This window comes from Pholcus phalangioides, unplaced genomic scaffold (genome assembly GCF_987345545.1).
Source record: "Pholcus phalangioides strain wild (caught in Gottingen) unplaced genomic scaffold, Ppha-v1.0 ptg000009l_1, whole genome shotgun sequence".
In the NCBI taxonomy this organism is placed as follows: Eukaryota; Metazoa; Arthropoda; class Arachnida; order Araneae; family Pholcidae; genus Pholcus; species Pholcus phalangioides.
The window spans coordinates 60,680,117-60,701,258 of NW_028301602.1; the positions used below are offsets into that span (position 1 = coordinate 60,680,117).

A 21,142-nucleotide genomic window follows, 5' to 3' on the forward strand; every position below is an offset into this window, starting at 1 on the left:
TCGATTTCAGATTTTATTAGGCGATGTTTGTCACTAGTTGCGTCTTCGACGTAATTTCATATTCGTAATAATTCTTTTAGATTATTAATATTTATCAATGACAGCTCATTATAAAAACATCTGGAAGGTGCCAAAATCTTTTTGCATTACATTACAATACAGGCAGGGCCCGATTGCCGGAATCAGAGTAAAACTTTTAAATTCGAAATTGAATGAATTTTAATGTGCATGCTTTGAATTGAATTAATTGATTAAAGTTTTCTCAATTCCACACTGTCCACACTGCGCTACTGTATCTAAGATTCTATTTCCTGCTAAAGTTACGGATTCAATAGAAAGTCTCGCCGCAGAGAGCAACAGGCCTACAACGGTGCAATTAGTCAATCGTTACACTTCACTTAGAGTTAAAAAAATTTTTGGCGGATGGCAGGCCCTACACGCAGAGGTGAATGTGTGGTCTAGTAGTAGTGGTGCGATAGGAACGTTTGTAGAACTTTCTTGATAGAAACGTTTATTAATAGAAACGTTTAGTAATAGAAACGTTTATAGAATGTATATTGATAGAAATGTTTATAGAAAACTTTTACAGAAACTTTTATTGATAGGAAACGTTTATAGGTGAATGATAATTTTCAATCTGCTGAGTGTTTAACACTTCAATGATTAGTTTTTCTAATTAATAATTTGAAATTTTTTAATTGATCAATTTTAACCACGGTGATCTATCTTTTGCTACAATTTTTGACAAAATGTTAAATTTGCCACAATTTTTACTAACTAAAACACAAGAAAAAAACGTAATTTTTGTTCCTGATGTCAACAAACTGGAGTAATCGATTATCGATTGATTGTGGCTTATCAGCTACAAGATGCATTGACAGGTTAAATCACCGTCTATAAACCTGAAAAAAATTGATCTTCGATGTTGTGAAAATTATTTAAAAAAAATTAAACTCCTGTCCAATCCGTAGAGACCATGTAATTTTTTTTCCTTATTTATTTTCCCTGTATTTCTAAAAAAAATCGTTTATGTACATAATTATATACAAATAATTTTCTAATGAATAATTTTAAGCACATTATCGGTCCGTTCTTCAAGACGTAAGATTAGATTTCCGGGAAACAGCAACGGGATTTGAGTACCAGATCTCACTGACAAAGGAACCTGAAAAAAAAAAAACAGCTGAGTTTATGATAATTGATTTATTGTGTATAATATAATTTTTCATCACATTACTCAAATTTTTCTAATTAGCATTTTTCTATTGGTCGCGTATAAAAATTTCATCTTCGCACTTCCCTCGCCGATAGTTTTACGCAAGGAGACTATACCGGCTTGATTTCAATTTCTTACTACTATTTTTTCATGCGTAATTTTAACTTTGCAATCAACCGTACAATTTTTGTCTCTTTTCGGACACTTTTCGTGCAACAACCCGCATGAATAGCGTACGAATTGCGGAAACATGATCTTTATAAGTACTCTTACCTGAGTTTCTGGACATCTCTTGAACCTGAACTGGGTCAACACATAAGCGAGAGCCATTTTGATATTGAAAAGAGCGAATCTCATTCCGACGCAGTTTCGAGGGCCTGCACTAAATGGAAGGAATGCGTAAGGATCACGCTTAGCTTTTTCTTCTGGGGAAAACCTATGGTATCGATATCAATAATATTCATTAAAATAATTTGTAATATCTGGATTCAAGGTGAACACTCAAGTCCCTTAGTCGCAAATTACTGGCAAACCGTTGATCCTAAAGGCATACTTCCAAATAGAATCATAGCATCTCCATAGAGAATTCGTTTGTAGAAAAATATTCTTTTTTCCAATCAGAATCTTCGTAGAGGTATATCTAAATAATGCATAGGCATCAAATAAATCATTTATATTGTAAGGAATTTCATAGTTAATAGAAAGAAACAAATTTTATTTGATCATCCTGCCTTGATAAACCTTATTAGAAAGTTTTTACCCCATCTACGTTCAGGTCAAGGGTAAAATTCCATGTTTCTAAGAGCAGTATTCACGAAGCATAATGAACTTGACTAAGGTGACCATATTAGGTGCCTGCGAAACTGGGAGACATCCCGGAAATCGCTGTTAAAAACCGAGACATACATTAATAATAACCGGGCGAAACCAGGACATTTTCAAAACTCTCATTTGGTGGGCATTACAGTGTAAAATTGCGAATTAACAATGCATTACGAAAAATACGATCACAATATTTCTAAACAGAGGCGCTAAAAACGAGTAAAACTTCAGGATATAGGAGCTATGGTTGGCAGATGTCCCGTCCCATATATACGTGATTGCAGGGCGTATGCTATGAAGGGTGAGATGTGTTGCATTATATACTCATAAATTACTAAGGGGGGGGGATAACTTAAGACCACTACGTTTATGCTTCTACGAACATTCGACCCTCGACTTACGAACTTACTAACTCGTTCGTAAATCGAATTGCTGAGAATCTGAAATAGTTTTTTCCCCCATAGGAATTAACTTGGTAAAACTTATTAATTCGTTCCAGACTCCGAATATTTTCAGTGTGATTTTTAACAGCAGTACTTTACGCGTAAGTGTGTAAAGTAAAACCGATTGAGAGATCCTTACACTAATATTTAAAACGCTTTTCTCTGGATGAGATAAGCGTTATCCCAACCTCACGGGGTAACGGGCTTATATCCCATATCAGCTATGTCTGGTTTCTTTAATACATCATATATAATTTCAGTGTCAAAGCTTTCGAAGTTTCTGCCTGCAATCTGGCCACAATTCCTTCAAAAGTCAATCCATTTTTCATTTCATTCATTTCTAAACGGGACCACAATGGACAAAAATGTAGCGCATGTTTATATTTACCAAATCACCTCCATTCAAGCCACAATATTTCACATGTAAACGGAGCTACAATGTCTCAAAACTGGTTCGGCATCCTTTGGTTTCATAAAATATTAACATGGCAAAAATGCAACTATGAAATAATAAATTCCTAACATAATATCTAACGTAACTAAAAATAAAATCCAAAAAATAACTGAAAATAATTGCTTCATTGCGCAAGCAAACACGGGAACAAACGGTATTCCCAAAAGCCTTTTTCGGGATAGGGTGAAAAACCGGGACATCTGGCCACCCTAAGCTTGACCGTAAGTTTATGTTTTTTCCCACATTTTCAGCGGGTTTTAGATTCATATATCTCTGTCAACATTGCACTTAGAAACATAAAACTTCTTTTAGCCTCGGGAAAGACAAAACAACTTTCTGATCGAGTTTTCTGGACAGCATGACAAAATTTACTTCATAAATGTTTACTTCAATAACTATAAAACCCCTTGGCGATATGAAGGACGTATCTGAGTTCTACACGTCATTTGGATAGTTTTTCTAGTATGAAATATGCCTCTAGATTCACCAGTAAAACGCGGCAAGAGGAATTAAATAATCACCTCTGTATACTACACACTAAATAATTGAAGTTACGGTACATTAGCATAGGCTAAACGTATAATAGAACTTCATAATAGAAAATACCAACTGTACCTGTTTGGGTCGAACTTTTCAGGATTGGGATAGATATCGGGATCATGGTGCAAAGCATAAAAGGGTATAACAAATAAAGTCCCCTTTGGTAATTTAATGCCAGTTGTTTCAAGAACGTAATCGGCTTCGGCTTGTCTTTCTGTTCTGAAATTAACGTTAATTAGAATTATTGAAGGTTAACATTATTTGCGTTTGTTTTTTTTTCCGGTCAGTTAGTTTGTGAAACATATACCTGACCACAACAGGATACATCCGAAATGTCTCTGATACAACCATATCCATATATTTCATATTTTGAAGAGCATCATACGTCAATTCGAGCTAGAAAAATTTAATTATTCAATAAATTAATTAGTAAATTATTAAAATAAAATTATTCAATAAATTAATTAGTAAATTATTAAAATAAAATTATTCAATAAATTAATTATTAAATTATTAAAATAAAATTATTCAATTTACTAAATGCCTACCTATGTGAAGACTGAGAATAATACAATGTATTCAATCATTTAAGATTTAAAATAATTTAGTCATGAAAAATCATTAGCTTGATGGTAAAGTATAATGGTTGAAAGTTTCACAATAATTTTTAACTTTTCTTCAGCACGTGAGAGAATTGCGGTTTTCAAACCTCACCTCGTTGTCTTTGAGAACTTCGTCGATTTCTTCAATGAGTTTCTCTTGGCATTCAGGATTCATAGCGAGTACATAAGAAAGATACGTCAGAGTGAGAGAGGTTGTCCCAAACGCAACGAAGAAGAACATCACACTGTTTGCCAATAGCTCATCCTTTGCCAGCTCTTGAAAGAAAAAAGAACATGAGTAAAGAGAAGAATGATTTTTGGTACGAAATAACGTATTTCAACAGTACTTCATGACTGTAAGATTATTTATTCGTAGTATTCCAAGTGTTCCAGAAAATATTAATAGATTAAACATTTAAAAGTAAAATGTCTCAATAATTGTCAGTAGGTAAAAAGTAAGACAATTCAGCTGTGATACTGGTAACTTCTGTAAAATGATTGTTGAAGAAAATTTAAGCGTTAAAAAATAATCGTAACCTACCCTTCAAAATAGGAAACATAATAATAATGTAACTAGTAAAATTCGCGACTTTCCTCGATAACCCATATGATTCTCCCATCGCGGATAGATGACAAACGTGTAATCGCGTATGTCGAAGAAATGTTTTTTTTTTTTTTTTGCATGTAGAAAAATCTTTAATGTCGACTATTTACGCCGTTTTACGGTTAAAATCTAAAAAAATTCACATCTTAACATTTGAATGAATAGTCCTTAACATATACAGGGTGATTACCTAAGTCCCTTGTCGCTTTTGACTGGAAGGTCATTTATTCTAGAGGCATACTTCCAACTAAAATAAGAATCCAAATAATGTGTAGAACTCAGATCCGCCATTTGTATATAGTATTATGGGGGTTGTATAGTAATCAAAATGAAAATTATTAATTTTTTCTACGTGCGACCTATCCTCAAAAACCCAACCAGAAAGTTGTTGCACTGTCTCTCTTGAAGAAAACGGAAAAACTTCCACGTTTCCAAATGTAATAATCACAGATATATTTGAATTCAAAAATCGGAGGAAAGTTGGGGGAAAAATAGCATAAAAACTAACAGAAAACGCTTCTTTCCCTCGTTTATGCTCTTTCCCAACTTTCTTCCTCCGATATACAGTATTTACATTCAAATAAATACCTCTACGAACCACTTACAAACGTAGAATTTTTTTTGTTGTTGCTTATCTCAGGAGAGACAGAGTAAAAACCTCCTAATTGGAAACTAGAAGACGGGGGGGGGGAAGGGGGTGTGTCCGTATAAAAAAAATAATTTTTTTGTACTTTAATAACTATACAACTCCTTGCAATATGAATGGCGCATTTGAGTTTTGAACGCACGATATTTGCACACTTTTTTCTAATTGGAAGTATGCTCCTGGGATCAACGGTTCGCCATTAAAATGCGGCAAGGGGAATTGAGTAATCACCCTGCATAGATTGATTGTTGATTCTTATTTTTTGTCCTTTTTTATGTGATAAAATTTACTGATTCTCAAACATTTCCAAGACTTAGATACACTTGAGATAAAGCAAAAATCATGACCTCCGTCATTGATATCTTTTAGGTCAATGCCCATAATGAATTTATTTTTGAACTATCACAAAAGTGCAAGTTTTACTTGCATATCTTTTATCATATTTTATTTCAGTTTTAAAATGAATCGTAGATTTTTTTATTTCATTTTTTGCATTAGTTTCGGTCACTTTTGGGGGGGGGGTCATTCAAGTATTACGTCAGCATGCATGGAGGGAGGGGAGAAGAGGAAGGAATTTCGGATTTGCTGACTTTTAACGACAAGTGGGGAGGGGGGATTCAGTGATGCTTACGTCATCAACCACCCTTTATAAAAATATGAAATATTCTTAATGACATCAGTTTTAAGTCTGTCAATCAAAATTATGACAGTGTGTCAAATACCACAAACGGGAAAACTCGCTAGGTTGTGGGCCCCTGAACTAGCATTCTTCCTATTGATAAGTCCTCTACACAGTCACTTTAGTGATCTCTATATATTCCGCGGATCCTTCAAGTGATCTTTACATGTGTCCGAGCAGCTCAAGTGCTCTAGAAATGTGCCGCACGTCACTCAAGTGATCCGTAATTAAGCCGCGGATCACTTGAGTAATCTGTGAATATGCCACGGGTAACTTAAGTGATGTAGAACTACACTGGGTGCAGCTTAAGTGCTCTAAAACTAAAACTCAAGTGATGAAAACTACTACTACTAAACCACACATGCACCTCGTCCATATTCCTCTGCGGAACCTCTAACGAATTGGTACATGCGGGAATGTGTGTGTACGTGTAGTGAAACCTGACGTGAAGTTTGTTTCTGTGCAATGCTCGTTTAGAGGAAGTAAAAGTGATGAAAACTGGAAATGTACCAAGGGTCACTAAAGCGACCCGATCTATAAATGTGCCGCTTAGTTTACTTTTACAAAACTGGGTTTGAGATGTCGGGCACATCAGATAACCCAGAGGGCCAAATTTTGTGATTTAACTGTGTGAATTTAATTAAATTGCGTGATTATCGCACGCCATGATTTAACATAAATGGTACTACTATATGGCTTCGCAATGAACTTCTTAAAAAGAAATTTCTAGTTGTTAGCCTTCGAATACCAATCAAAATTAACATAAATCTATTATAACAACACATATAAAAGTATTTTTTCTTTTGAAATTTTAAATTCTAAACCATTTTTTTCATTTAAAAAAAACAAATTTTTGGTCGTCGGGGCGTCGGAGGGGGAACTCCCCCTCCTCCCATTCATACGTCTCTGATCCCAATACGACTTAAGGTAGGGGATAGAGCTAACGAAATTTTGCTGATAAGGAGGGATCTTTAAAAATGGCTTAAAACCTGTTGACGTAATACTTGAACGGCCCCTTAGAAAAGAATTCGTATGAATACTATGTGCGAAGGAGACTTCCCAAAGTATATAGGGGCATTTTTTTTAAGCATAGATAAGTAGAGTAACGACATCAAGCACATGTACGTAAAGAGAGTTCTACATTGGCAATGGTAAAGAAGACGCGCCCCGCTTCACATATCCAAGAAAAATGATAGTTCTACAATAAAATCTCTGAAACGAGAACTCAATTAGCCCTATCATGAATTTATAACGGTTTAGAGAAATTGAAAAGCCTACTTTTGTTATTTATTTCTGAATTTTTCGTCCATGGCAATTCGTTCGATTCAACAGAGTCAGCCGAAGCGTCCATCATCATCTGAATGAAGTCATTATGTTTCTAAAACACAAAATTTATCATTTTTCATTTCGCTAAATAGAATTTCCTGATTGTTCCCTTCACAGAAAACAATCATGCATACAACGTTTAAAAAATTCGCGCATGACACAAGCAAAAAAACAACCAGCCAATTCGTCTGTTCAATATGGAAGACAAGTGGCCGCACTTGACAAGCAACACAAAACAAGCATGCCACATAAACAAACTTCGCGTTAATTTCACAACGCACATTCCGACATGTACCCATTCGTTAGAAATTCCATACTGTAATATGGACAAGGTGTTAGTGCGGTTTGACAGTACTAGTAGTCTATGTAATTGGAGAATGGATTTATTAAGAACCAACCACATACAACATCTGATCAATATTCATTCAAACTGAATAAAAATATTCTACATTTAAAATGAAAATTTTATCTATATGGGAATATATTATGGTTTCATTTTTTTGTATTTTTTTTACCTCTGATTGCTTTTTGCGTTCTTCCATAACGGTTTCAATAACACTGGTGAAGAACTTTCCTGCCCCTGGATCAGTTGCTGCTGCACCTAAATACTTGGCCAATTTCGGTAGGAAAACTTTGAAATACATACATAAGAAAAATTCAGATCACAGAGAATTCCTTTTTTTCAATCAATAAGTTAGCTAGCTATGATAGCCCTTATTACCGTTTCAATTTGTTTAACTACACCAGGGGTTCTTAACCTCTAGGGTCGCGATCCAAACGTAGGTCATAGGGGCTTCTGTGAGATGGATCGTACACTTACACTTTGCGCAATCTGGTTATAAATCCATTCAATGCGCCACTGTTTTTAGCAATGGCTTAGTGATTTCGTTAACCTAAGCTGGGACAAAGACATTTCTGTAGCTCTCTTACGCATCAAAAACATTTTTATACACGGTGTTTTCGGGGAGAATGGTTTGACATCCAGGTTACTCTTAAGATTATTACTGAATGCCCAAAAAGATACTGAAAAACATTTATGCGAAAGCACGAACACAAAAAACGAAATTTAAAATTGTCGAGAATGTGAAATTAATAAAAAATGCACATAATTCAAAAATAATTGAAAATTAATGAGAGAAATAATTTCAGAATTAATGAAAATTTTCAATAATTTAATACCCACTGTACGGTTCGGGACCTTTGGGCTCAGCCCCTGTTGACTCAACTCTTTTGAGATCATGGGTTTGTTTCACTAATTTCGAAAACTACAAATTTTGTTAATAAAAAAATTTTAATTAAAAATAGACCGAGATCCGTTAAGTGGATCTTGTTGTTGGTTTTGGGTCGCAGCTGGCAAAAGATTAAGAACCCCTGAACTAACACTAATGCTGCTGAAAGAATGTGATCAGAAAAAAAAAGTGTTACTCACTGAAACATAGCAGGCTCAAATTCAATCCCGAACCAAAAAGTTTCTTTGCATTAACCACAAATGCATTCTGGGGATCATTATGTGAATCGATCTTCGTAGCAAAAGCTACATTTGCTATCATGTCCATTGCAAAGGCTTCGTAAAATCTACAACGTTTAAAAATTTGATGAAATAACTGTATCAATTTTAAAATGCAATATTGAAATTTCTAAAGTTATTGAATTACCTTTGAAATACAACACTCTTGTGATCTTCCAATCACCTTATTAACTCTTTAAGCGGCATTGACGAGATATCTCGCCTTCTTAAGAGTCTCATTTTATCATTGACGAGCCCGGATATTTTGTAAAGTTGATTTCTCAGTAGAACACTTTTCCCTATACCCCCTTTGTTTCCATCAAAAAATCTGTGGTGTATGTGTGATATATATATATATACACACACACACACACACACACAGTGATTTCTGTGTAGCGCCGCTTAAAGAATTATTCATATCGAACATTTCTCCATGTACAATACTATTAATTATGAAATACAGTCGGGTCCAGTTTTAACAAATACCGTTATAGCGAAAAAAATCTCGTTTTAACGAACACTTTTCTAATTCCCCCAGATGAGTTTGCCTAAGAACAATGTAATAGAATTCCCTTATAAGTAAATTTCGTTATTACGAAGTGATTCCTCCGGTATCTTGGAGTTCGTTATAACAGGATTCAACTGCAAATATAAAAATAATATAGTACAAGAATAAAAATTAACAAATATTTTACCAACTTTTTAACTTCGATGTTATTATCACCTTTCTTCACGGACGCCGTAAAGTTACTGAGAAGCGTCTTTGTCGATTCGTTGATATGCGTAACTGTCTGAATAGAAAAATCAATAAATGAATGTAATCACACACATATATATAAGTTGAGTAATTAACTCCCATTGCCGCATTTTACAGGGAACCGTTGATCTTAGAGGCAGTTAGAAAAAGTATTGAAATAACGTGTAGAACTCAGGTACATCATTCATCTTGCAAGATCGTATGGCTATTAAAATAAAAAAAAATAATATTTTATACTGACACACACCATGTCCTCGAAAACCCGTTTGGGAAGTTGTTGCCCTGCCTCTTCTGAGATTTGTTGAACATCTGGATGCACCCATTCCTCCGGGAAACTCTTCGAAATCTCCTCTTGGAGATATGAGAAAAGTGGGTTGTTACCAGTCCATCAATGTCAATATCTCTCCTAAGATCAACAAAAAAACTTCCACTTTTTTTGAATGCGATATTCAGAGAAGTATTCGGATGAAATTTAGGAAAGAACAACAAAATCTAACGGCAAACACTTCTTTCATTTATTTATGCTGTTCTTCACCAACTTTCTTCTGTTTTCTGAATTAAAATATCTTGAATATTGCATTTAGAAACGTTAAAGTATTTTTTGTTGTCCTCGGGAAAGACAGGGCAAAAACTTTATGATGGGGGGGGGGGGAGGGGTTGAGGATTTTTATGTCCATGTAAAAATTTGTTTATTTTATTTTAATAATTATACAACCTTTTGCAATATGAATGACGTATCTGAGTACTACACGTTATTCGGATACTTTTTCTAATTGGAAATATGCCTCTAGGATCAACGGTTGGCCAGTAAAATGCGGCAAAGGAAGCAATTTTTTTTTTGAAAAGGTTAACATAATGAAATAGAACATAATAATGTGGGAAACAAATTCAAGCGATCCCGTGGATCTGTACTGATGAAGTACGAAGTATCAACGTGTGAATAATTGCAATGATATTTCAACGACAAAACAAACAAATAAACAAAAAAGGATGAAAAAAAAGATTGAAAATACATCGAAATTAATTCTGCATCTGTGAACAAGTATACTATCAGAATACAGTACGGCACACGCATTTCAAATATACAGTATACTTTTATACACCTTATGAATGAAGAATATGAAATGCTAGAATGATGCAAGAATTGTTTAGCGACTTCAACAATTGGAGGCAAACAGCAGGAAGTGTACTTAGAGATTGATAAAATTGGATTTAGCTGCTTTTTTTTTTTTTCATCTTTCTTTTTTTCAAAATAGATTGTTGATGTTAGCTATTGAGAAAAGATAATTACCCCGTATATAGTCAGATATTTTATAATTTATAAAATTAATCATGATCGACCGATGAATCAAATGTAACTTTGAAGTCCATATGATGCGAAAATCAGTACTATATGAATATTAGACCTTAATTAACGTTTATTAATAAAAATATGAATATTCTGAATGGGGACAAAACTACAATTCCGGATTTTTATGTATCAAAATTTAAATGGGGAATGAGAGTTGGTCTATTTTTTAAAAATTGTGGTCTAATTAAAACCACCTCGACGGGTACGGAACGAAGTTCAAAGTGTAAATATTTTTAGATCACTTTTTGAACGGGCCACTTATGTAAAAATCGTTTTTAATTTTTTTTTTGTGGTGAGAATAGTTATGATCTTAACCTTAATGATTCCGGTTGCGTTTTGGGATCTGTACAACTTATCGAGAGCAACACCGAACATATATATATATATATATATATATATACAGTAAAACCTCGTTAAGTCGTCACCCTGATAAGTCGTCACTCTGGTTAAGTCGTCACCCTGATAAGTCGTCACTCTGGTTAAGTCGTCATTTTTCTTCAGGCCCTTCCAGCTCTCATAGACCACAATGTTATTAAACCCTCGTTTACTCGTCGCTAATTTCGGTTAAGTCGTCACTATGAAAAAGTTTGAGAAAGAGGAACATACTATTTTTATGGCTCCCATTAAAAAAAGAGCTTGTTAACAACATTGCCATATGCTTAAAAGTCACCATAAAATCCTATATACCCAAACGGAACAGTTTAAGTAACGAAAGTTACGCTGGGAAGTTCATTTGCCGACTAAGGTTTTTGGAACGTTGGGGACTGTTCAAGCTAGATCTCATTTCTGCATGGGCTCCATTGGAGAAACTGGACAAACCACGAGACACCCACGCTCTGTTGCAAGAAGCAACGTAAGCACTTCGGGGAGGGCGGGGGGCATCTCTGGCAAAACCAAAATTTATTGATATGTCAAAGATTACATATAGTGCAAGGAAATCAAAAATTATGTAAATCGAAGAATCAAATTAATCAAGTTAAAGTCAAAGTGCAACGGGCACGGATCATAAATAATCATAGAAAGCATGGTCTCTACTAATTTAGGGCTTGAAATTTAAACAAAATATCTTTGTTGAAAAAAATTTGACATTCTTTCCCAAGTGTTGAGGTCTTCTGTTTACTTTTCCCTGCCCAGGGCCCCTCCACCAAGTCAAAAGTGTTCGAGATTACTTTGTAGTTGCATCATGAACTACTGATTAAGAATTCAAACACTAAAATTAAATTTGATGTACATGTAAAATTAATGTGTAATAGAGAGTTCTGTTATGAAGAAAAGCTACTTATTCAAACAGTTGCTCTGTTAGTCTATAAATTAAAAATTACTAGTATAAATCAAAGAGTACAGTACATTTCACCACAATAATTTAAGTAATGAGATAAAAAAAATTCTATTATTTTATCTTTCGCAATCTATAAATTTTATTAATATATTGTTATTTTGATTCATACTTTCATAAATGTCATATTACTTTAAATTTATACGATTTTCATAACATTGCACATTAAAACTGACGGAACTCCGCTTAAGCCGTCATAATTTTTCGATAACTTGAGGTGACGACTTATCGAGGTTTTACTGTATATAGCGAGCGGTAACATATTAAAATTCAATACCCTCCGGCATGCCAGAGATTGCCAGAGAAATAAATGTTTACGAGATTACTTATATCATTATTTTTAATGGTAATAGTAAACGAGGTCCTGAGATTTTGCTTTTACCTTCTTGATTTTTCCGGTAGTGAAAACTGGACTGATGATTGTACGAATCCTTTTCCAACGTTCATCTCGTAGAGCGAATAGCATTTTTCCTAAAATTTCGTGAGACGGTACTATGTCAGAAAAATCCTGTCAGAAAAATTAAAGAATATTGTATCAAATTCATCTAGTTTATCATGTGAATAAAATCGGTTTTTTTTTTTTTTTAATTTCAGAATCATTCAGTTATCGCACCAGCTAGAATGCGTATATACATATTGCAAATAAACCAGAACTAAAATACATTGAATGGCAAAAACATTGTCGTATTAAAAATCCAACACAATATAAAATTCGAATTCAATTTAAAATTCGAATTCGTTAATTATAAATATATAAGCCGGGCTAAAGGTATTCAAAACTAACGGCTTATGGTTATAGAACCACAAATGATCAGTTTAGCATTTTAACTGAAATAAATTCACCCGCAGCTTAATCAAGTTTAATGTGAGGACCTTGTAGCTCTGTGCATTCCCAAATGGTTCTAAATCTTTTTCCAAGTGCTTAATACCATTTGGGGGTGTTATTAAATCAACTGCTGCAGAGATAGGACGTTTTGAATCTAGTGGGAGGCTTTTTTTTTCTTTCTTTGAAACCGAGCACAACTCATGTGCAATTTACTACCTAGTGAGTTGTACTGGAGTTGTAAGTGTGTGCACCTAACAGTCTGAGTGCGTATCTATAGTGTTGTGTCAAATTTTTCAGTGCTGCCATCTATATTTCAGAAGTGAGTGAAGTGTAAACGATTGAACATTTGTACTGTTTGTAGGTCTGTTGCTCTCTGTGGCGAGACTTTTTAATTGAGAGATCGGCTCGCATTTGCGCCTCGAAGTTGATAGCCACAAAAAACCAACTTCGGCCGACCACCACTGTGTCGACGGTGGGGCTTGAACCACAGCGGCCATGCGGGAGGCTTCACGCTCAGTTCGTACACGGCATTAAAAACGCACCACTGATTTAAATTCAGCTCTCCTTACCACGCAGTGAACCATTTGTTGTGGCTAACATGCTACTGCGAGTAAACCGTAAGTTGTGATTATCACTCTGAGAAACTTTCATCTGATTGCTGCATGCTGGAATATGTCGTGGAAGCGTTCTGTATCATCGTTGAATTTGTTTCTGATGGGTTCACACAAACTTCAATGTGTTCCAGAAGTTTTCCTAATTCAAAAGCAAACAACTCAGCAGTTTATTTTGCCTTTATCACGTACTTTTCTTAAACTTTAAATTTTGCATGCCTGATTGTTCTCGTTAAAGTGACTTTTTTGGGTGAAAAATTTTCTCGTATTTGTAGTTCTAGTTCTAGTTGAAAAACTAACTTCATCCGACCACGGTGTCCCCGTAGCACAACTGATGGGAAAAGCATCTCAAAGCAGATGTCAACAGTGTGCACTAAGTGCGCACTCGAATTAAAAAACTTGGATGCAATCCACTTCGACGGTGCATCACTTTCATAACTTAGAACATGTGTATTTCTCTCTGTATAACTCATTATTTTTGGATTCCTGTAGCCCGAACAACACTATGCAAGTATATAATACTTGTGATGTACATCATATGCACTTACTTGAGGATTATGGAAGATATGGAAATCTTTCACTAGAATATTTTTCAGCAGAACCGGGTCAGTGACCACAATAGTTGGTCTATTAAATTCATAACTCCTTTAAAATAAAGAATTATTTCTCGTTAAGAATTGATCTTTAATTGAAAGAACAACGTGTTCAACCTAATATTTTATAAATATGAGGAGATTGAATGCTCACCCATATACTTTTCCATACTTCTTGAGCCTCGCCAAATGCATTTCGTGTATTTTCTGAAGAAGGAGAAAATAAAAATATGCATTTCTTTTCCTGAATAAAATCAACAAGGAATATGAAAAATAAAATCGTTTCACATAGTCGAATCAAACATATTTTGATCGATATTAAATACCTGAGAGCAGCTACTTATTTTCGCCAAAAATGCTTGAATTTTAATACTCACACCGCTCAAAAAGTCTACAGTAGTTTCCCACATAGAATTTCGATCTATATATGGCACGTTCAGCTTTTCCCAGTACCTATTCGGTGATACGAAGTACCTGAAGTGGAAGAAAAAGAAAAAACACTCAAATTAGACATTATATCAAATAGATCATTTTTAATAAATTAAGTATTTGGTGATACTTATATTCTTCGTTAATAATTTTCATATTAAATTATATTCTCTAAAGCAGTGGTGCCCAAACTTTTCGAAGCGCGACCGTTCTTCTGACGAAAAAAATTAAAATTTATCAGCTATACCCTACTCAGACTGACCATATGTACCGGAAAACGGGACATTCTGGATTTTTCCTCCAGTAAATGCTCTTTTACGAAAGTTAATATATTTCTGTTTTTATTCGGCGATATATTGACTTTTAACGATATTCAATATTTTTTTTAAATATTATGTAAATATTAATTTTGTTTTTTGATGTGCTTAGTGCTTCTTATGCAAGATGGTTATGTAGCGAGTTGTATGCTCTTTGATTTTCCTTTACAGGCTGATTAAGAAAGAATCATTCAATTTCAAAATGATTCTACACTTGAAACCGTCCATTAACAAAATTTTTTCATAAAACGTAGACATTCCCCCCCCTATATTCACGTATATTACTTGTCAATCTGTAGTTTTTAATTTTTAAGAAATATACAATTTGGAAATCTGGCGATTCCCTCCGAGTCACCCAGTAAAAGTATCAACTTGTTATATTCATTATTGTACAAGTAGAATTTGATAAATTTACATTGTAAGATACATGTTAATTTTCTCAGCTCCGTAAAGGTAGTTTTTAGTTTTGACATATTTTTTAAGTAAAAATTAGTATCGTATTTTGATGTTTTATTTTGGAGAATCTCTCACGAACTCCCGCTCCCTAGTTCATTGATGCAATCCACCAGGGATCGCGAACCACACTTTGGGAACCACTGCTCTAAGGAATACACATAAATAATTATATGCACGATCATGGCTTCTCACGATTTTCCTATGGGGAAAATCACCTCTCCTTGAGAAAGTTTTTAAAACTTGCCATTCACTTCAGACACTTAATGTGTGTGGTTTTTTTGTTGTTGTTTTTTTTTTTTTTAATTTTGTGGAAACTTTTTGATACAATTTAACGAGAGTTTTTAGGATTCTAATAGTTGGTTTTTTTTTCGAACATTGACTTCAACAACATGCAAAGTGTTCGAAAATCACCAAAAATTAATCCATATTTATGCCATATTTAATGCTTGAAGTAATTTTAGTTAGAAATCCTCTTGGTACAGCATGTAACAACACAGTGCAGTGCAAGAGACAAACGAAGTTCCATAATACTGTATTCAAACGTATAGTGTTCGAAAAAATGTTCCTTATCTAACAGAAAATATATATAGTTTTAAGAATAGAGCATTTTTGTTTTTAGTTCAAGACGTTAGAATAGATAATGCTTGGCAGCACTTTATATTAAAATAATATACTAAAAATTATTTTGGTGCAGATAACAATAGACGCTGTTAGCCGCAAAAAGTTTGAGGTATTTAAAAATTGAAAAATGTGCGTTTTTGAAAAATTTTCTTGCACTTACTTCTATAAAAATAATTTTTAAAAGTAGATAGATAGAGAAACAAAAATTTGATTTTCTGGGATATTTACATAATACTTTACATGTTTTCTTTAATACGTGTTTCTATACTTCTGATGTTCACTTCCATCCTTATTGATTCAAGCGAATAAAAAAAAACTTATAGCTATTTTTCCTTACCTATACAGTAATGAGAAAATTGCAATAACTCCAATCAAAATTCCTGTCGTAAGTTCAGTCATATTTCGTTTCTGACAGTCATGCAAATTTACTGATCCGAATCTAATAAAAATTCACTTTTTTTTTCAATATTAATATAACACTTTAGTTGCTAATGTCAGATGTTTGCATTTTAGCGCACTTCCACTCGTACAAAAGCTTTCGGGACTGAATGTTATTACATTCAACTTTCTTCCCTGTTGTCTACTTTAACACAAACTGACTTTGATGATTACATCCTTCAATTGAAACGGACCTTGGCCAAGTTCGAATCAATTGCGTAGAGAAAGATGAAGCAAATTAACACTTTCGAAACGCGGAAACGAATTGCATTTCGACCAGGGCTGGACAAATCTAAAAAAATTACTCCCATTATTTTTCATGATAGAGAAACATTATCACTGGATTGACTTACTTTTAAAATTTCCAAAAAAAAATGTTGATTTGTTTAACATACAAATTATCGAAAGTGACACAATTTCTTTTTTCTTTTGAATCGAAATTTTGAACGAAATGTGGAAATTCAAAAGGAATGTGATGACCAATTATAATAATTTCAATCAAAATTCTGTGGCAAGTTCAGCCATATTTGGTTTCTCACAGTCACGCAAATTCACTGATTTGAATCTGATATAAAAAAAAATAATTTTTCTTCAATATTAATTTAACAGTTCAGTTCCTAATGTCTAATGTTTTTTCTTGTAATTTTGTGGAAACTTTTTTACATAATTTAACGAGAATTTTTAGGATTTTATTCGTTGGTTTTTTGCTTCGAACATTAACTTCAACAACATGCAACCTTCTCAAAAATCATCGAAAATTAATCCATACTTTATGCCATAAAAATACTTGAAGTAATTTTAGTTAGAAATCCACTTGGTACGGCATGTAACAACACAGTGCGATCGATGCAAGAGACATACGAAGTTTCAAAATACTGTATTCAAGCGTGTAGTGTTGGAAAAAATGTTCCTTATCTAACAAAAAAAAACATAGTTTTGAGAATAGAGCATTTTAATGGAAAACGTAAGCATAGATAATGCTTTCGGCAGCACTGCATATTAAAAATACTAAAAATATTTTGGTGCAGATGATAACAAAAACGCCGTTAGCCGCAAAAAGTTTGAGGTACTTGAAAATTGAAAAATGTGCATTTTTGAAAAATTTTCGTGCACCTATTCACATAAAAATAATTTTCAAAATTAGATAGATGAGACAAAAATTTTATTTCCGGAATATTTACATACTATTTTACATGCTTTTATATTTTTGGTGTTCACCGGCATTCTTATTTTAATTCAGGCAAAATTAATAAGATTTAAAGCTATTTTTCCTTACCTGTACAGTAATACAAAAATTACGATAACTCCAATTAAAATTCCTGTCGTAAGTTCAGCCATATTTGGTTTCTAGCAGTCACGTAAATTTACAGATCCGAATCTAATATAAAAAAATCTATTTTTTTTTATTTCTTTTTAACATTAATATAACACTTCAGTTCCTAAAGTCGAATGTCTGCGTTTTAGAGCCCATTCACGCGTATAAAAACTGTCGGGACAATGTTATTGCACTCAACTTTCTTCCCTGTTGTCTACGTTATCACAAACCAAGAGATAAGTCTGCGTAAATTTTTGATAGTGTTGTCAATGTTACTTCTGAAATGAAAGTTTTTTTTTCATAAGTTGTTTTGTTGCAATTGCCTTAACTGCAACTGCCGTTTGGCATGTGGAAACTATTTGCAATTTTTTTCCCTCTAAAATAACTTAATGATTAAATGCGAGAGATCCAATTATGAAAACATCCGGGTTCTTATCTCAGCAAGCAATATCGAACCCTTCTCGAAAAACGGATGTTATATTATTTCTGAAAAACCTAAACTTCTTCGTGGAACTGTTGGAGATGGTCATCGAACAGCTCGGGATCAAACTATACATGGAAATTTGTACTGAAATACTACTTGTACTATGGGCAGTGTTATTTTATGAAATCATGAGTTTTTTTAGTTTTATTCTAGTGTATATTAGTTTTTTCGTTTATAATTGCTCTTTAGGTTTCTGTATCTTTTTTTACATTCGACATCCATATCTTTTGTGGGCATCTCTTTTCAGCATATCTATTTGAGTATTTTGCCTGTTGTGGCCTCTGCGTTTGTATTCGTATTTGTATAAACTCTAAACATGCAACCTCGTAAACATTTCTCTGAGCTTTTTTGAACACAAGGAGAGACAATGGAGGAAGTGGGAGGAGGGGAGGGGGTTCAAAGTAAATTCATCTATCTTCTCAATTAAAGCGAGAGTTGCGTAACTTTTTGCGATTTTAATTTTGGTGCGTAAATCAGATGCTGATGAACACGTAATTAACAAATACAATATACCAGTCCACATCAAGCAAAATGTCCAACGAGGTGGATGAGAAAAGATGCCCAGAACAAATACGGATGTCATATGCTTCTAAAAAATACAGCAACCCAATAAAAAATTCATTCATAAAAACTAAAGACCATATATGCATGATAACATGTAATACGATGCCTATAAATAATATTTATCGTTGTCTCATCTAAGTATGGATAGATTCTAGATTCACCCCAACATGTTTAGCGTATTTCTAATTTTAAATATATCAATTTGTTAGAATTTACTACCACTTAATAGCAACCCGGGATAAGCTATTCCATTTATTAGCAAGCTTATTAGAGAAAAAATTCCCTGCGACACCACAATCTAGAATTGTCAATTAACAATCGATACAGGTGTCCCCTTGTCGATGCAGTTGATTGACGGTTCTATTAATAACTCATGGACCCCTGTCCATCCCGTTGAAAACTTTAAACACTTCGATCATATCCCCCCCCCCCACCCGACACATGCGTTCTCTTCCAATGTAAACATATTCATAAAATGAAGTCTCTCTTCATAATTCAACAAGGACAAGCGTACCTCTTCCATGCACCACATCAACCACGTCTATGTCCCACTGTAAGTATGGTCTCCCAAACCTTACAGTATAATAGTCCTACATATAGTCGAGGACGAACTAAGCCTTGGGAAAGCGGAAGAATGACTTTAGGAGAGCGCGAATAGACCTTTTTTCGAAAATGAAACCGAACATTCTATTCGATTTTTTTCACCACCGCTGAACAACAAAAGTATCGCTCAACACATTTGATGAAGTTCATTTTTCATTCACAGTCTACGACACTTATTAAAACCACGGATAATGTCACCATTCAGTTGTTGGTATTATTTTCACAAAGTACGGAAAAGACTAATAGCATAACATGGGGAAAAAATTCGTTTGTAGTTACAGTCGAATCCCGTTTTAACGAATACCGTAATATCTAAAATTTCGTTTTAACGAATAATTTTCCAATCCCCGGATAAGTTTACATGGGACCAATGCAAAGACCTGGAATTCCTTTATAACGAAATTTCGTTTTAACGAAATGATTTCCCTGGTCTCTTGGCTTTCGTTATAACGGGATTCGACTGTATTAGGACTTAAGTTTATGTTACCAATTGTTTCCGTCAAAAGTCTTTATTTTAAGAAGACACCAACGAATAAGGCAAATACACGAAAATACAAAAAATCCTAAGGCGTTTCAACACCAATTGGTGTCGTCTTCAGAAGAAAGAAGACTTCTCTGTGAAGACCTTATGGTGTTGAAATGCACTAGGATTTTTGGTATTTTCGTGTATTTGCCTTATTCGTTGGTGTCTTCTTAATATTCTTGGGCAAAGTTGATCAACTCTTCCAAAAGTCTTTATTTATCTTTTTTTTTTAAAGCTAAGGTTGAATTACACTCATTTTTTTCTATAAATTAATTTTTCCTATAAATATTATTGTTATCAATCTGCGAGACTATGTAGGAGATCGATTTGCTTTACATAAAACTGCCACATTTGAATTCAAGTAATTTTTTTTAGGTTTAGATGTAGTCCGTTTAGATGTGAAAGGGTGCTCATAGGGGTCGTTCAAGTATTACGTCAGCATCAAGGGGGGAGGAGGGGGTTAGTGTTTTGCTGACTTTTGCTGACAAGGGGGGGGGATGGGGGGTCAAAAAGGGCTGAAAATCTGCTTACGTAATACTTGAATGGCCCCTTATATTGAAATGCGGTAGTCTTATGTAACGCAAATATCGTAATAAACATTAATTATGCACTATCTGTGTGGCATTTTATGTGTTACATCGAGTTTTTTTTAATGATAAGCGTCACGTGTGAGTGAAACTTTGAACTACGTTTTAATTTACCAAAAATAAAAAAAATTCCAGGCTATCATGAGTATCTAAGTGCAAACCACAACTGTTTATGTCAATTGGTTGGTTTTTATTAATTAAAAAATGCGCTGGGCTTTTCGCTCATCCTGTACAATTATTAATAACTAGTCATAGTATTATTTAAATTTGTTATTTATTTTTATAAATATTTTCATACCTTTCGAACAAGTTTAAAATATCATGAAGGACAAGCTTTGCTCTTACTACTTGAAATCTTGTTGACCCCTGATACGGCTGGAAGGGACACCCTTTCCAGACGCAAGACCAAGTGCGTCTCAACAATTCCAGGGTACCAAAAATGCTTAGGAACTCCTTTGCAGTGATTTTATATGTTTGATGTTGGAGCGGAAT

The 21,142-nt window shown here is 34.0% G+C and overlaps 1 protein-coding gene across 2 annotated transcripts; it reads right to left on the bottom strand.

The window, feature by feature from the left end:
• Positions 1-969: 969 nt before the first annotated feature.
• LOC149083424 (cytochrome P450 3A24-like) lies at positions 970-18,073 on the bottom strand. 2 transcript variants are annotated; one of them, XM_089236714.1, is made up of 14 exons: positions 17,851-18,073; positions 14,691-14,787; positions 14,468-14,520; positions 14,269-14,365; positions 12,666-12,791; positions 9,539-9,630; positions 8,762-8,907; positions 7,848-7,963; positions 7,285-7,384; positions 4,190-4,353; positions 3,783-3,871; positions 3,551-3,694; positions 1,490-1,652; positions 970-1,165 (listed from the first exon to the last, which is right to left on the bottom strand). In XM_089236714.1, exons 1-14 carry the CDS (start codon positions 17,910-17,912, stop codon positions 1,058-1,060), a joined length of 1,557 nt encoding a protein of 518 aa, XP_089092840.1. In that variant the 5' UTR covers positions 17,913-18,073; the 3' UTR covers positions 970-1,057. The 2 variants fall into 2 exon arrangements, with proteins under 2 accessions (XP_089092840.1, XP_089092841.1); XM_089236715.1 differs by lacking the exon at positions 17,851-18,073 and adding an exon at positions 16,474-16,660 and having other exon boundaries at positions 990-1,165.
• Positions 18,074-21,142: the final 3,069 nt, after the last annotated feature.

Bases quoted from the DNA above. Each gene is read 5' to 3' on its own strand.
- LOC149083424 (XM_089236714.1), bottom strand. From the start codon at position 17,912: ATGGCTGAACTTACGACAGGAATTTTAATTGGAGTTATCGTAATTTTT. The intron at 8,908-9,538 runs GTTGGTAAAATA...TAAACGTTGTAG, and splicing joins AATAACATCGAAGTTAAAAA to ATTTTACGAAGCCTTTGCAA. The intron at 1,653-3,550 runs GTACAGTTGGTA...TCGATACCATAG, and splicing joins GAAAAGTTCGACCCAAACAG to GTTTTCCCCAGAAGAAAAAG.